The 15,271-nt window shown below is 44.8% G+C and overlaps 1 protein-coding gene across 3 annotated transcripts in view; it reads left to right on the top strand.

Annotated features, from left to right (window-relative positions):
* The window catches only part of tiam1a (TIAM Rac1 associated GEF 1a), a 51,172-nt gene that overhangs the window by 23,923 nt on the left and 11,978 nt on the right, over positions 1–15,271 (top strand). For all 3 annotated transcript variants that reach the window (XM_047607334.1, XM_047607335.1, XM_047607336.1), the window contains 9 exons: positions 450–635; positions 2,900–3,046; positions 3,294–3,368; positions 6,047–6,217; positions 7,264–7,368; positions 8,354–8,435; positions 8,696–8,782; positions 10,765–10,977; positions 12,335–12,450. In XM_047607334.1, coding sequence (XP_047463290.1) covers positions 450–635; positions 2,900–3,046; positions 3,294–3,368; positions 6,047–6,217; positions 7,264–7,368; positions 8,354–8,435; positions 8,696–8,782; positions 10,765–10,977; positions 12,335–12,450 — 1,182 coding nt within the window. The remainder of the gene's footprint in view (positions 1–449; positions 636–2,899; positions 3,047–3,293; positions 3,369–6,046; positions 6,218–7,263; positions 7,369–8,353; positions 8,436–8,695; positions 8,783–10,764; positions 10,978–12,334; positions 12,451–15,271) is intronic.

Raw genomic sequence — 15,271 nt, forward strand, 5'->3', positions numbered from 1 at the left:
TAAACAGGCATCCTGCCTTTGATCTATGTTGAACTTAAAAGACGCAAAAGAAAGAGCGGCTCCATTAATTAGTTTGAAGGCCTGGAACAAATAGGTGCAAATTAAGTCTAGTTTGTGTTTCAATGAGAGTCTGTGTGTCCCTGTGTTTCGCCTCCCGCCGCCCACCCTGTGATACATTGCACATAGCAGCAGGTCGGCAACTGGTGGGGGTTGTGTTGGTGAGTAATACCTCTCCACAGGGGCTGCAGCACTCCTACATCTCACTCCCCTGAAAAGACCAAATAATTAACTAACACAAAGGGATGTTTCATGTTTTATTCTTTTTTCCCTCTCTTTATCACTGTTTTCATTAGTGGATGGAATCTAACAGATAAATCAACAAAGTCTATTTATGTTGCATAAGCCCTAATACTCCCTTTCTGTCTTTTTTTTTTTTTTCTGTTTGTTAGATCTTCTTGTGGGAGCAGAACTTGGAGCGGTTCCACATGGATCTCTTCCGCTGTCGCTGCTACCTGGCTAGTCTGCAGGGCGGTGAACCTCCCAACCCCAAACGCCTGCTGGGCTTCGCTTCCCGTCCTACCAAACTGGCCATGGGACGATTGGGAATCTTCTCTGTGTCTTCCTTCCATGCGCTGGTATGATTAAAAAAAAAAAAAAATCCGTGCACGCACTCGCATGAGTGCACACATAGACAGTTCATTCCAGCTGTGTATCCAGCTAATTTTATTCTTAAAACTAATCTGAGCTCCTTAACCCTAAACTTAGACTACGTGTCCCTGCACGTTCCCGTAGACATTCCCAACTGCCGACCCTCAGTAACAGCCCAGCTTGGAGAGTGGGTGTGAGCTCCTTGTCACATACGCCTACTGAAAGCAAGAATGTCCGCGCGCCTGACAAATGTTCAAACCAGTAGACCCTGAATGTAACCTAAGGTTAAAATGCAGCACGACCGAATTAAGCAAGCGGAGAGCAGGAAAGGCAAAGCTAAGTGATGCGCACCAATGTCAGTTCGCACTAGATTCAAGATTCAGTTCAACAGTAGATTGTATAACTAGATCACAAATGCAGTCCATTTATGCTGCTCCCCCCAAAAAAGAAAAGTTATACAGGAATGAATAAGTAATCAAGTGATAAATATAAAAAGTAGTTCTGTAAACTTCTCTGTATGTCAGATGGCAGCACGCTGTGGTTGGGTGTCTTTTAGTATATTTTGTGCTCTGTGCAGGCGCCTCAGTTCACCTCACCAGTCTTACCGATGCTCAGCTGATGACTCAAGATGAGTCCAATTAGAAAGCCTCCTACTTCTCCTATGCAGAAGTAAAAAAAAAGTTGGAAAATTATTTTCTCTCAAAGTTTCTTGATCTTTCGCTGCACTACCTGAGCTGAACAAGTTCTGTCTCAAATTAAGTCAAAATGAAGACAACCCATAACCGATGTTACCCCAAATCGAAACTCGCCTCAACACTGTCTCTGTTTACACACGACTACACAACATTTCAATCATTCTCATAAAATCTGTCAAGGCCTGAGACAAGAAGCCTCCAGACAAAACATTCTTCCAGTTCGTTCTCCTGCGGCGCTGTCGACCTCTTCAGTTCGTGGCTGCAGGCCAAGTCATGAGCTCAGCGCTCCACACCGCGTTTGTTGTCATTTTGGGCACTCCGACTATGTACGGAATGAAACACCGCCGTAGAAGGAATGATCTATATGCCGCTGTGTGTCACATAGCTCCTCTGCGCTGAATATCATCCGGGAGGGAAAGAGCAAAGCGACGAGAAAGAGGTGCAAACGGTGTCCCCCCGGAGGCCAGTTTTCGTACATGCAGTTCCATCAGATACGGCAAACACACACTGACACACGCACACACCGAGCAGCAGGCATTGACAGTGTTTTTTGGTGATTGGTGGATCAATACAAACTCTGTTAGTAAGCTGCCATCCCTGAGGCGATTCCCACAAACAGACTTAACACTCTCTGCCCCCTTAGCCCCCTCCCTCCTTCCTTTTACTGCCTCACTTCTTTGTCTGTTCCTCCTCCTTTTCCTTATCTGCCTTAACTTTCTGCTGTCTGCCATCTTTCATCTTTTCCTTTTCTTCCTGCATTTTGGATTTAGTTGCTGAATTATTTAAATTTAAACAGCACTAATCATTAGCATTAACTAATTCCCATTACCTGCCTTGCTGTCCTCTCTCTCAACTCTACGCAACTTTTCCTCTGTGTCAATTTTTCATTCCTTTCTGCGTTAATTCCTCCCATTCTTATGTTCATCTATAACCCAAAGAGACACTGTAATAGAAGAATAAAGGCATCTTGCAGGCCGTTTACATAAGAAGAGTCTTGATGACAGCTTGACCTATTATGCTTGAGGAGTGTGGCTCACGAGCGGCGACTGATAACGTGTCAACGCGCGCACAACTACAACGTGTGCATTGCGTGTGCATGCACAAGTCTGTATGTAGTATGTGATGTATAGTGAGTCCGAGCTGCTTCTGTTCCAGTGGTTGAGAGTGAATAACCCAGAAATGCCAAGAGCTATTTTTCTTAAGCGCGTGTAGTAGGTCACCAGAGAAGATGAGAGGACGAGCGCGTGCGGTGTGCGCCATTAGCGCAAACTGGGATGCCGAATATGTGTGGTTGTTGTTGTGCTTACAAGCGTGGAGGCAAAAAGTGACTCACACACCGAACTCAGGCGGCCTCTAACGTCAGTATGTTGCACACGCAGTGCCCCGGCCCCCTTTACTTTTCCTTACTACATTTATTTAATATCAGAGAGGCAAGAAAATCCCACTGGACACTGAACCCCTTTGGGAGACGACGGCTTAGTGACAGACTGTACAGTGTGTGGAAGATGCATGAGGAAATCACTCACGCTGCAAAACATCTTGTTCTGTGATCGCAGGTGTCCGCTCGTACAGAAAGCAGCATCAGGAGGCGGAACCAGAACATGCATCGTACCTTCAGCAAGCGCCGAAGCCGCTTCTCCTCCCTGTGGGGGCTGGACACGGCCTCGAAGAGGAAAACCAAAGGACATCCCTCAATTGACCAGGTTACCATAGTAACATATACTCACAGAGGCCTTTGATTAATTTCACAGTGTTCATTGACACAAGAATTGGTGACATTGGAGTTTGGTGAAGTCAGCTACTTGCAAATTTACATAATATATCTGGCAATAGATACAATCCATAAAAACATTTCACGCTTGAGTTTTTTTTTTTTTAACAAATGTGGATGTCATCAGTGGATAAAGCTGCTCATAAATTTGACACACACTTTGTTCTGTGTATTTGCAGGTGTTTGTTGACGGGATGGAGCCTGCCAGGAAGCCCTTAGAGCGCATGTTTGAAGACTCGGCCAGTGAGAAATCTGTAAGAGCTCTGCCACATTTATTAGCCTAAAAGTGCCCTCTCAGTAAAAACGTTTCTTTGTGTTCAGGACTAACGCAACGGTGTGTCCTTCTCGATATTTGTCTGCGTGTGCTCTTTTGTGGTCTACCTCATTTTGAACGCGACTCAGCTCACTAATAGAAACAAACTTAAGAGATCAGTGCAGCGGTAGTAGATGTAATGCTCGTCTCCATTTACACTGTAGTTCTTTCCTATCCTGCAGCCAAAGTGAGATGAGAAAAGCCACAGCAGACACGGTGGATGCTTATGCATTTGCTTCTTTAGTGTTTTATTCACCGGAGAGAACCAGAGCTTGTGTAGCTGTGAGCTAAATCCTTGTCATTGTTTGCCTTTCCCATAAGCCAGGAAAAAAAAAATCACTGGGGCATCTGATAAAACCTTTGTACTTGCATAATGGGTTACGGGCTTCTTAAAACCCTAGGGCCAGCAGCATTGCTGGATTTTCCACCTACTTTCACTTAACGTAGGTCCTTTTGCTGCTCTGGCTCTTCGTTTAGTGGTTTATCTGGGGGAGGCACAAAATCCCCGCACCCGTCCGCACCAAGGAGCATTTCTTTGAGGTCATTTTCAAGCTCTCGCTTTAATATTTGCTCAATGGAGGCTGATTGGGGAAATTTGCTTTAAACTTTAAAAGCTGCAGATTCTTTCATTTAAAGCCATTAGATGATTTTAGTTTTTATTTGTGGTGCGTAAACAACTTTTCATCTTCCGCTGCTGGTCCTCGTCCTCCTCCTCCTCCTCCTACAACAAACTATTCACTGTGCGCTTCAAACTGCACTACAGTGGCCCTTCCATCTCTGCATCATCGCCAGAAATAATCTATTATTCTTATTCTTCGTTCTCTTCTGTCTTTGGAGTTCATCAAAGAGAATTTCCAGATCCGTGTTGACAGGTTCCCTTTTCTTTTTTCATTTGCTTCAGGCAATTCTAACACAATCAGCATCAAATGGGCTATCGGCTGGGGGGATATTCCTGTCTGCTAATCCCACAGAGACAAATTTGATCTGATATGTTCTGATCGTTAGCTTTCTGATGTTTCAACAAATTATGCAGACGTTTGAAGGCCAAAGGGCCTGATAGTTTGGCGCTGTCGTCCCTCTTGAGCACCTGTTGTACTGACCACAATTTACACAGAGTTGCAGTTAATGAATGCCATTAGAAAGAAAACAGATACCGAAGGGCGACCACGGGTCTGTGGGCTTCCAGTGGTGCTTTATCACAGTCTGGTAAATGGTGAATTTATATAAACCGTGAGGAAAAATTGTCCAATTACCCGTGGGCCGTGCAGGGACAAGCCCAGCGGCTCCATATTTCATGAGAACTGGTAAAAGGCGGCAGAGATGACGGGAAGGAAAGGCAGCCCTCTGTCTGAACCCGACTAAGGAAGCAAACTCTGCAGCAAATAACCTGCTCTGGCTGAGGAGGCCTCCTGTGGCAGGACGGGAGATCAATTTCCCTCCGCCCACGCCCAACTCCAGCCGCTCGGCACACGGGGGTGACTGCGCAGAGACGCACGAGATGTAACATGCTGGTTTTAAAACGGAGCATCAGCGACAAAAGCCTTTCCGAATGAGCGTTTTACAAGAAGATACGTTCCAACTGTTCACACCTGATGGAGGCGGCTTTTATTCTTTATTTGTTCTGGGGATTACTACTGTTGGCATGAGAGGGAGTGAAAGAAAGAAAATGACTGTTTAGTATGCCTCCTAGAAAGCCTCCACCCCCGAGCAGAGGCATCCCAGATAGGCCAGGAGGGGAGCCAGATGGTGCAGAGCAAGGCTGGGAGTTTAGGGAGTTGGGGGAGGTACACATTACAGGCCCCCCAGTCTGTTGTCTGTCTGAGAAAATGTGTGTGTATCTTTTTTTATATCTATCTATATATATATATATAACCATGTGTGTCTGTATATTGTTTGTGCATGAGAAAACATGTATGAAAAAACTTGCTTTTACATATCGTTTTGTTTGCTCTGTTTCCATCTCTGCACACACACGCCTACACACAAACCTACACACACACACGAGTTTAGCCAAGTCTAAGTTCATCTAAACAGGGACCACCGGGCCTGATTGTTAACCGTCAGCAGATTGTATGGCACGAAGACTAGAGATGGGGAGGAGGAGGCTGATGGAGTGATGAGCAGATAGGGGAAAGGGCACCAGAAGGAGAGGCAGTGATTAATGGGGGGGGAATGGGGGGTGGGGGATGGAGGAATGAAAGAATAAATGTGGATGTTGTTACTTGATAGCAGGAGATACGTTACAGGCAGCGCGGGGTCAAATAGAAGAGACGGGGGAGAGAGGCTGACGTGGCTGCCAGATTGTCAGAGGTCAGACTGATGAGCTTAAAGGTTACAGGACGGTTTAAATGGAATGCACACATGCCCATGAAAATGCAAGCGCGCGCACTCACGCAGGGACACGGCTGCAGAGAGAGACTCAAATGATTTTTTTTTTGTAATCGGATCTTATGTTTCATTACAGCCACCGGTTTCTGTCAAACTGTTAGACAACAGATGATGAGATATGAGGGAAGACTGCGTGATCTCCTCGGAGCTAGCACCGACAGGTTTTCATGGTCACATGAAACGATGTGTGCGTCGTTTTTCATTTGCTCTGGGTCTGTGTTGTGTTTCCAGAAGGAGAGAGAGGGCTCGGTGAACGGCGTTCCTCAGCAAAACGTGGACAGCGACATCTGGGTTCCCGATTACCTGAAGCCGTCCTGGGTGTGCCTGCCCAACAACCAGCCTGTCCTGGCCGTCATACAGCCTGGCGAGACGGCGCTGGAAGTCCTGAGCACTGTCTGCAAGGTGGGCCATTAGTGACATCACTGCTATCGTCATTTCACTGGAGTCTACTTTCTAGCTACAAGCCTGTTTCTAAAGTTAAGGAGCACGTTTTATAGGATACTAGATGATTTTTACAGTATTGTTCATGTTTACAGTCGTCTGAAGTGACAGCTTTCCCATTCTTTTATTCTCTCAAAGCACATCCCATTGTTATATCTGTGCACATGTAAATGCCATCACTGAAACTCGTAGCGGTTGAGCTGATAAGAATTCAAATAATTCATTTTAACAGCTCTGTCAGGGGCTCATAAAACGGCAGCGTCGAGGAGAGTTTAGAATACCTCTGTCAGTTACATAAGAACAATAAAAATCTGATATTTTGACATGCTGGTAAGAACAAAAGACAGGGAACCATGTACACTTTCACAAAAACAAAATCCAGTTCCTGGCAACAGGAAAACAACACGGATAACTGAGATGCGGGTTATGAGAGGTTTACAGTCCGTCTGCTTGGGTTTAGACCTCGATACAAATCTGATCTGAGAACACTCGAGATCTCCCTTCAACTTCTAAGGCAGAAACATCGACGCTGTCAGTGCCCTCGGACTGTCACGGATTTGTTTTTTATTTTTATGTCATGCACAATCCCGTCAGTGTTCTCTCCACTTCATCTGTCCTCCCCGTCGTCCTTGTTCAGAGAGTCAGAGACACACTAGTATCGTGATGGCGAATGATACGTATAGGTTCCACTTAAGGATCTGTATTGAAACGTAAAACTGATTGATGTTTACGAGCATGCGGCTGTTTGTGTGTCATTAACATGTCACAAGGAACTGGAGCTTCTAATTCGTGATATACACAGACAGTATAATAAATACTGCGCATATTAGCCAAGAGATGCTTTGAGTTTTACAGACTGTGATCTGTAGAGAATGGTAATGGGAGCGTGGATACTGTTCAGTGTTCAAATGGGGAATTAAGTGAATTTTAATGTGAAATTATTATTGTTTCATGCTCTTAAATAAGCACTTTCACTCATTTCCCTCTTGTCTTTTGTCGCCCTCAAGACGCACAAGCTCGACCCCTCCAGCCACTACCTGCGTCTGAAGGTGTGGGTCGACAACCAGAAGCTTTTTTACATCCCCAAATTCGAAGAGGACGTCACCGATCTGGTGAGGGAACGCAAACGCACGCAGGCCCCGTGGTGATGAGCTTGTCATGTTTTCACAGCGGACATTTTGACACATTTTAGTCATAGCCGGGAAAGCACGGTTGTGTTAATGATGGCTGCGTTCCAGGTAAGGGAGGTGCACACCGGTTCATGAAGTCAGCGAGTCGTGACTTACTGGAACAGTCTAGGGAAATTAGCCGTCACTAACACGTCTGTGGTGTTCCCACAACATGGGTTATCACAAAAGGTCGACAATAAGTCAATCAAATGCACAGAGTTTAGTCATATCTCTGTGCGCTATTTGTTTTTTTTTTATTCTTCTTATACTGCAATGCCCCATTTTATTTAATTAATTATTTAATTATTTTTCGCTCTTTTGATTTGTAATGCATGCAAAATTCCCTACAGAAGCATTATTCCATACGCTATATATTATGCAAACCGTTATTCCAATTAGATTGTGTGGACTGTTTTTTTTTTTTTTATTATTATTATTCATGTAAACAATCACACTCATTGAAAAAGACCTCACCTCCACATTATCCAGCCACTGTAAACGAATTCTCTTTGTGACGGCGCTTTGTAGGTGAGGCACTGAAATCTTTCTCAAAGCCCAGTCGTTGTATAACTCCCTCTTTTCCTCAAGAGCTCTTTCATCTCCGCCACTTTGATCAGTGACTCATTTCACCCTCTTTCATCCCCGGTCCACGATATTACGTTATTATTTCTCCTCGGTGAAGGCTGTTGCACACTGCAGACTTCTGTCCCCGTGTGTTTTTTCATACACACAGCTGTGTCTATACTCCGGCCTGCTGGGTCAGGTCTCCGGTCTTACCCTGGGGTTTGAGCCCACGACCTCAACGTGCACTCCTAAAGAATAAAGCATCAATCGCTCGATTCTTTATTGAGAGCAATTGCATGACACTGACCTTAACCGTCCTTTCATTTTTTTGCCAATTAAATATATATTTTGTGTGTGTTTGCAGCTCTACAAAGAGATCGAGATTTGCCCCAAAGTGACCAAGGTGATCCGGTTTGACAAAGCCGAGTCCAGCACCATCGGGCACGGTACGCTTGTCTCTTAACAGCACTCCTTAGTTACTGACACGCTCTTAAATTCTGCATCGAATTGATTTAATAATGGGTTTTATTGAGTCATGCTATGTTAACGACTCCAGGAGGGTGCCTCGGCGTGAGCGCGTGTGGTCTCGAGTGGATCTAATCGCTCTGTATTTGTGCGGCGGCGGGGCACACTGTTACACCAAGATATCTGAGGAGGGCCGAGGATTAATAAGTGAACCTGTCCGCGTCTAATTGTCCGTCTGTAGGTTTCTCCGTGGCCGTTATAGATGAGGACGGGGTGCAGCGGCTCCATGTCACAGAAGTGAAAGCGGGAGGACTGGCCTCAGCTAAAGGTACGTGGGAAATTTCGGTTATGCAAAGGACAAATACTTCTCTCTTGAACTGACATTGCTCACATGCACCTTAGAAACACCTGATTCCACATGACATCTTCATTCCATCGGTTACTGGTAGGGCTGAATATCTGAGAAGGGAGGACACCGTGCTGGCTTGGGACATTGCAAAAACAAAAATGCTCATTTTCGCACGTTTTTTAGTTTAAATTCTGTGGATCAGCCTTAGAGGCCGTAGAGAGGCCATTCATAGCCGCACATAGAACATCTACGTGATATAAACCGGCAACTACGAAACAGAGGAGCTGTAAGTAGCAGAAGAACATCTGGGCAGGACCGAAAAAACAGATTCTAGCTTTTATCATGAAGGTGCATTGCTCCCAGTCTGTCATAAATAAAATATAATAAGATTGCACAGGAGCCGTGGACTTCTGCTTCTTTCTGAGAGAGAAAAAAAAATCCTTTGTCTGCTTTGAACAGCTGTGTTGCAATATCCAGCCCCATTATCAGCTCCCTGTCTTTTAACCAAAGCGCAGAGATCTAATGGGCTCTGTCGATGCAACTAATGCACAGAAAATAACTCCCGCCCGAGGGTCGCGGCAAGGTTGCTCATGTGTGAGATTGTGCCCTCCAGTGTGTTAGCAAACTAAAAGCTGCGAGCTTAGCGGGCTCCCGGCAGCCAGAGGACACAGCTGTGCTGACCCTCACCTATATAGGCGAGCACGGACGGAAAGAGCTCGTGGCGTCCGGATAACGCAGCGCATCTTTTTTTTTCGAAAGTTACTCCATATTTTCGCTGAATCAGAGATTTGAGTGTGTCGGCCGTGGTTTCGACGGGTCGGAGGTGTGAGAGTGAGGAGTATGAATGAGGAACGCTCAGGTTCCTGCAGGGTATACGCAAAAAAAAAACAAAAACAGGCCAAGCCTGGACGAGGAGCCCCGGAGGGTCTTTTTCTCTGTCTCACTCCAATTCCTGCTCCCCCTCCCCCTACAGAAGACACATGCAACCGACACAGCCAAGCACACACAGTCATACACACACACAGCAGCAGCAGTAGTATATGGCCAGAGGGGTTATCTCTCTCTTGTCCAATAAAGGCTCCGCTACATCTGACATTTCACATCCCAGACAACTAGGTCATAACTTACGGCTAAATGTTCCCTGTGTGTGCCTCTTACTCTCTCTCTCTATATATATATACACAGTTTATACATATATAACTGTGTGTATGTGTTTATGGCAGCAGTTTGAGCTTCATGAAAGATCTGTCACCGAATGTCTGCTCTTCCTACTACAGCAAACGATTCACAAAGCTGTCGGTAAAATAGATCCCGTTCATGGGGGGACTGTTGAATCAAAACACTTTATGTAACTTAATTGAGCGTTGAGGGCAGGTGACAGAGTCCCTAAACACACTGTCACAACCAGTCGGCTTTATTGGCGGAGGTTAGCCTCTGGTTGGTGTCCTGATTGAGCGCTAATTCTCAATTAACAGAGCGGCGCGCAGGTGGTTGCGGGGAGGGGTGAGAGGAAAAGCCTCAGACTGACGCTGTGCTCCCGTGCAGTCAATGGATTGTTTTTTCACACACTGTATAGCACCATATAGGGTGTTCTGACAAGATGGGAACAGACAGGTTTTGCGCACTCCCTCATAAATCCGTCCGGTCTTGTTAGATCAGTATTCGCCTCAAGCAAGTAAGGATGCATTTATAATGTATTGGAACACATTACAGGTCCAACGTGTCTACTTGGTCACAGAGGTAAGGGTGATACCAAAGTTAAGTCTGCGTGAATTGTCGGTACGTATTCATAGGTTCATGGGAAAGCCAATGTGTTCGACGGCATCTTGTTGTTTGGTCCCGACTTCTCAGCCAACTCCCTCACCTACTGTGCGTTGTTGCTGTATTTTCAGTTGTCTAATTCTCAGCATTTAATACCGATGAGCGTAAAAAAGTCACACTTTTAATTTCGTTTCTGTTAGGTTTGAAAGAGGGCGATGAGATTCTGCTGCTCAACGATAAAGCTGCCTCTGCCCTCCAAGAGGACGATATGAGGGCTGCATTTGCAAACCAAATCTTCACCTTGAGCGTGAGCACCCTGCCCCAGATGGACTCACGGGTGCTCTGTTCCCTTCCACCCCGGCGCTCCGAGGGCGAACTGGACTCAGCCACGGACATCTTCTCCCAGAGCCAAGGTAAGGCTCCATGTTGTAGATGCAAAAAGTTGCGTATACACTGAGTAAGTTACTGTGTGTGTTTGGGACAATAGTATCCGTCTGTAGGCGATGTACGCATCTAGTGTCCCCTGGTGACAGAGAGCGATCTCTTTTATTTTTCATCTCAAATCGTAAATTAGATATGATGATGTCCAACCAATCAGATAAATGCAACTGTTCCTTCAGAAACTCACCTTTTTATTGTTGGAATCAAGAAAGAAAACCTTTTCTCCTTGTCTTCCTTTATGTCGGGGGGGGGGGGGGGGGGGGGGGGGGGGGGAGAAAAGCTACGAAAGTGATGCATCTTTTTTTCGGCAGAAGGTGAATAGGCCAATCTGGTAATTATGCATGGATGCAGTCTGATAACTAACCTGCAGGCAGCCGCCAGCCTTCCCCTGACCTGCTCTTTTTTTTTATTTGTGCAAGGGCACCATTTGTATTCCTTATGAACTGGGGCTTGGAATGCAAAGGCTGACAAGCTGGCATTGTTTATACAGGGACTCGGAGCGGTATGAATATTAATATGAATCCTTCAGTGGTGTGGAACTGTCATTGTGGTGGATATGCCATATGCGCAGGGTCAGGCAGGGACTAAAAACACTTTCGCACCCAGATGGGGGGTTGTAGATGATGTCATACTGAAGTCTTTTTCAGCACAGAGGAGACTTTAAAGGGGACATATGCAAATTCCGCTTAATTTTTTTTTTGTTTTTTTTCAATGTAATTATGTTTCCTGAGTGGGTTTATAGAGGCCCACAGTGTATGAAATGAGACAATCCCCTTGTTTCTTTGAAAAATGCCTTCGCAATGTCATAGAGGAATAAACATCGTATCCGGCTGGTTCAAACATGGATTGGGTTCAGGGCAGGTTAAACTTTTGCTTCCAGCCATATTGGTCCGGCTGCCTTGTTTTCGCCAGTGTATCGATGGTAAAAGCATGAAAGGCAGAGCTGTTTGCAGCAGCTAATTTGTATTTGAAGCTACAGGAACTAATACCTGGAAAGAGAATATTATGGATGTGAAATATCAGCACACAGACATGGTAGAATGAATAATTTGTGCATTAGATTTGTGGTAAATTGGTCAAAGGAGGGATTTGAATGTGGATTAAATAATATATATTTTTTTTCTGTGTATAGTCATATCAAACGAAGGCTTTTAGGGATTTCATTACTAAGTCTATCAGTGTAAAATCTGTTCAATTATTTTCAGGGATTAAGGTTAGACGGAGGGAACGTAATCAGTTTAATGGATTTAAAAACAAAAAAGTCCAGGACCATCTTCCAAATGTGTGATACACGCTTTTTTTTTTCTTTTTTTTTTTCTCTGTTTTTAGAAGACATCCTGGACGAGGTGTCCGGTTTGACGGTGGACAGCCAGGATGAGACTTTAGAGGAAGGACCCCGGCTGACCCCTCAGGAAGATGAAACCTCCACGGGGACGGGGCAGAAGGTAATAACGCGGCGTGCAAAGGCACGTCTATGATGCGTGCCAAACATCCGCAGACAAGTACACGCAGCAGATCAGAGGATTAACAGTTCGGTTCTGCTGAGGATGGAGCTTTGTGCGCACCTACGGCGGTGTTGATGAGTTTTTAAATTGTTGCATTGGCATATTTCTATAACATACCCTCGAAAACTGTAACCGTTCTTGCAATCAAAAAAACCCGTGTGGACCCGTCGGCCCTTGCACGTGAACAGATGTGTGTACAGTATGTGCCGGGTGTGTGTGTACGTGTGCGCTGGAGCACACAAATGGAGACAGACAGGTGAGCGAAAGAGTGAGTGAACAGCATCACTTTGTAATTAAGATTACGTCCGGTCTGATCAGGGTCGCCGCGGTGATCGCTGGGACAGGCCGCGCGCCAGCCAGTCTCCCTTGGATACGGTTGTCATTTCCATTACCATGGCAATGTGTGATAGCCTGTAACCACCGGAAACATTTTTTTTTTTTTTTTTTTTCCCCGTACTTCTGTTGATAACCCTGGCATGAACAAAAGATGAGGAAAGGGACGGGACGGCGTTGTGGTCTTTATCTGGGATGTGTGTCAGTGAGCTTCAGCGTGGAGGCAGCGCTAACGGGTGAGGTCAGAGCCTGCTCCAGTCTAGACTCAGTTCTGTTGGACGGCCGTGACTCCGTGACTCCAATGTGCCATTGCTAGTCGAAAGCAAAGTATGAGAAGATGAGAAATTCCGACAGAAAGGGGTTGCAGGGGCGTCTCGATGGGAAGCCTCGTTTGTTGCGTTCGATGTGAGCAGAGTTTGTGGTTTAGTTGTTAAAGTTTATGTATCAGTTTGAACTTTGGCACAGTTTCTGATTAAACATTTAAATAACTTCGTTATTTTAGGCTCGCCGTGTATAGATTAAATCAGTTCAAATCAGCTCAGACAAGTGAAACAAGGAAGAAAGTACAGGGTGCTGCTTGTAAACTTTATGTAACATGTTTTAGGATAGTGTTCCACTTCAATATTTAAAGCGCTGCGAGTCCCTGAGTAGCTGCATGTTGATTAGAGGAGAGGAAACTTGCCACCATTTTGGAGAATGAAATAAGCGGGTAAATATGCATTAAGTATGCACAGACCAGACCAGAGGTGTATATTAGAGAGAGTCTGGTCAACTCAAATTATGGGAGCCATGTTTGCTACATCGGAGGAAAGATTCTACAAGTGTAATCCTATGGGGCGGATGCGCTATGTTGAAATAAATCTCTACTTACTTTAACTATCGTAAATTAACCTGTAAAATGCTTTGTAGCCCAATCACTTCATCAGTCATGGAGCTGTGTTTACTTTACGTGTTTACGTTATGTTGCGCGTTCATCCATCGCCGTTAAAAGTTTGAAATTACTCACATAAGTTATAAATACACAGAAAAAAATTAAACTAGTCTTACTGTTATTCTTTATTATCATTACTGTTATCATTATAACATTAGCATGCTAGCCATCATAACCTAGTAGTAACCAAGGCAAAGTTACCTGTCAATTAAATTTGGCTACGTCTACATGGACATAAATTACATGCACACATTGGTTTCACAGTATATATGACGGTAGTAGTCTTTAGTCTAGATGACTAGCTAGCATAAGGCTTGGTTAGCTTCAAAACTTTATTCAGTTGTAAAGCAGTGTGGAGTGATTTTGAGATCAAGGTACACATAAATGATGGTATGACTTTATTTTTCCTATATAAAATCTTAACAAATGTCAAAGAGAGAACTGTGCTGGAGCTGTGGCATATTTTAACTTTTAATCCAATTTTATTCTCTGTTATTGCCACTTCTCTATTGGTGAATATTGGTTAGATGTTTCTAACACGGTGCCCATCAAACATGTGACCAGCTCAGAACCAATTAGCATAGCACAAGGGAGACCTACACAATATTAGGAGTAGTCATAATGTTATGGCTGATATATCATCGGTGATAATACCTAAGTAATACATTACAGTTTAATTATGGTACTTCTTCCACCACTGGCTCCACATACACAGTCCAAAGCAAGAATTTTCTCCAGGTCGGTTTCTCCGTCAGAGACCGAGAGAATGTGCTTCGCCACATGATGCAAAGCAGTATTAAGCTTTGTGTGGACTAATGAAAAATAAATCCCCATTTTCAAAATGATCCAAAGAGGATAATGCGCATGAAAAGGGGGAACAGCTCATTACCCAAAACACCCCACCTCGTCCATCAAACGTGGCAGCGGTCCTGTTGCTGCCAGAGAAGCTCCTACGCTGGCAGTTACTGATGATTTCAAGTCTGATGGGAGCAAATAGAGGAGACGTCTGTGTGCTCACGTTCAGCCGAATGCGCCGAGACTGACTGCGAAGCATTTCGTCACTCGACAGGATTCTAAATGGCGACTGTATATAAAAAGCTCTTGAAGCCTGTGATCTTCATGTCACCTTACAGCCTCTCACTTCCTGCTCCAGTCTAACATGTGCTGTCTGATTTGTGTCCTAATTTCCATCTGCCGCCTTTTTTTAGACTTCCTTTTCACCCCCCCCACATTTGATTTATTGTCATATATTTTGTTCCCATAATTGAGAGCAACAATGTGACCATGTCCTGTCTCAGAAAGGAGTCCATTTTTCTTTCTTCCTGTTTGTCCCTTGTGATCTTCCTTATCCCGATCTGTCCTTTTGTTTTGAATGCCCTTTCTTCTCTCCTGTCCTTCCAGTTTCCTTCTGATCTCCTTCTCCACCCTCCTCCTCCTCACTAACCCCCTGCTGCTCATTACCATAAACAACATGCGGCTACTGTTGGCTCTTAAACA

Source organism: Mugil cephalus, chromosome 15 (assembly GCF_022458985.1).
Source record: "Mugil cephalus isolate CIBA_MC_2020 chromosome 15, CIBA_Mcephalus_1.1, whole genome shotgun sequence".
Classification (NCBI taxonomy): domain Eukaryota; kingdom Metazoa; phylum Chordata; class Actinopteri; order Mugiliformes; family Mugilidae; genus Mugil; species Mugil cephalus.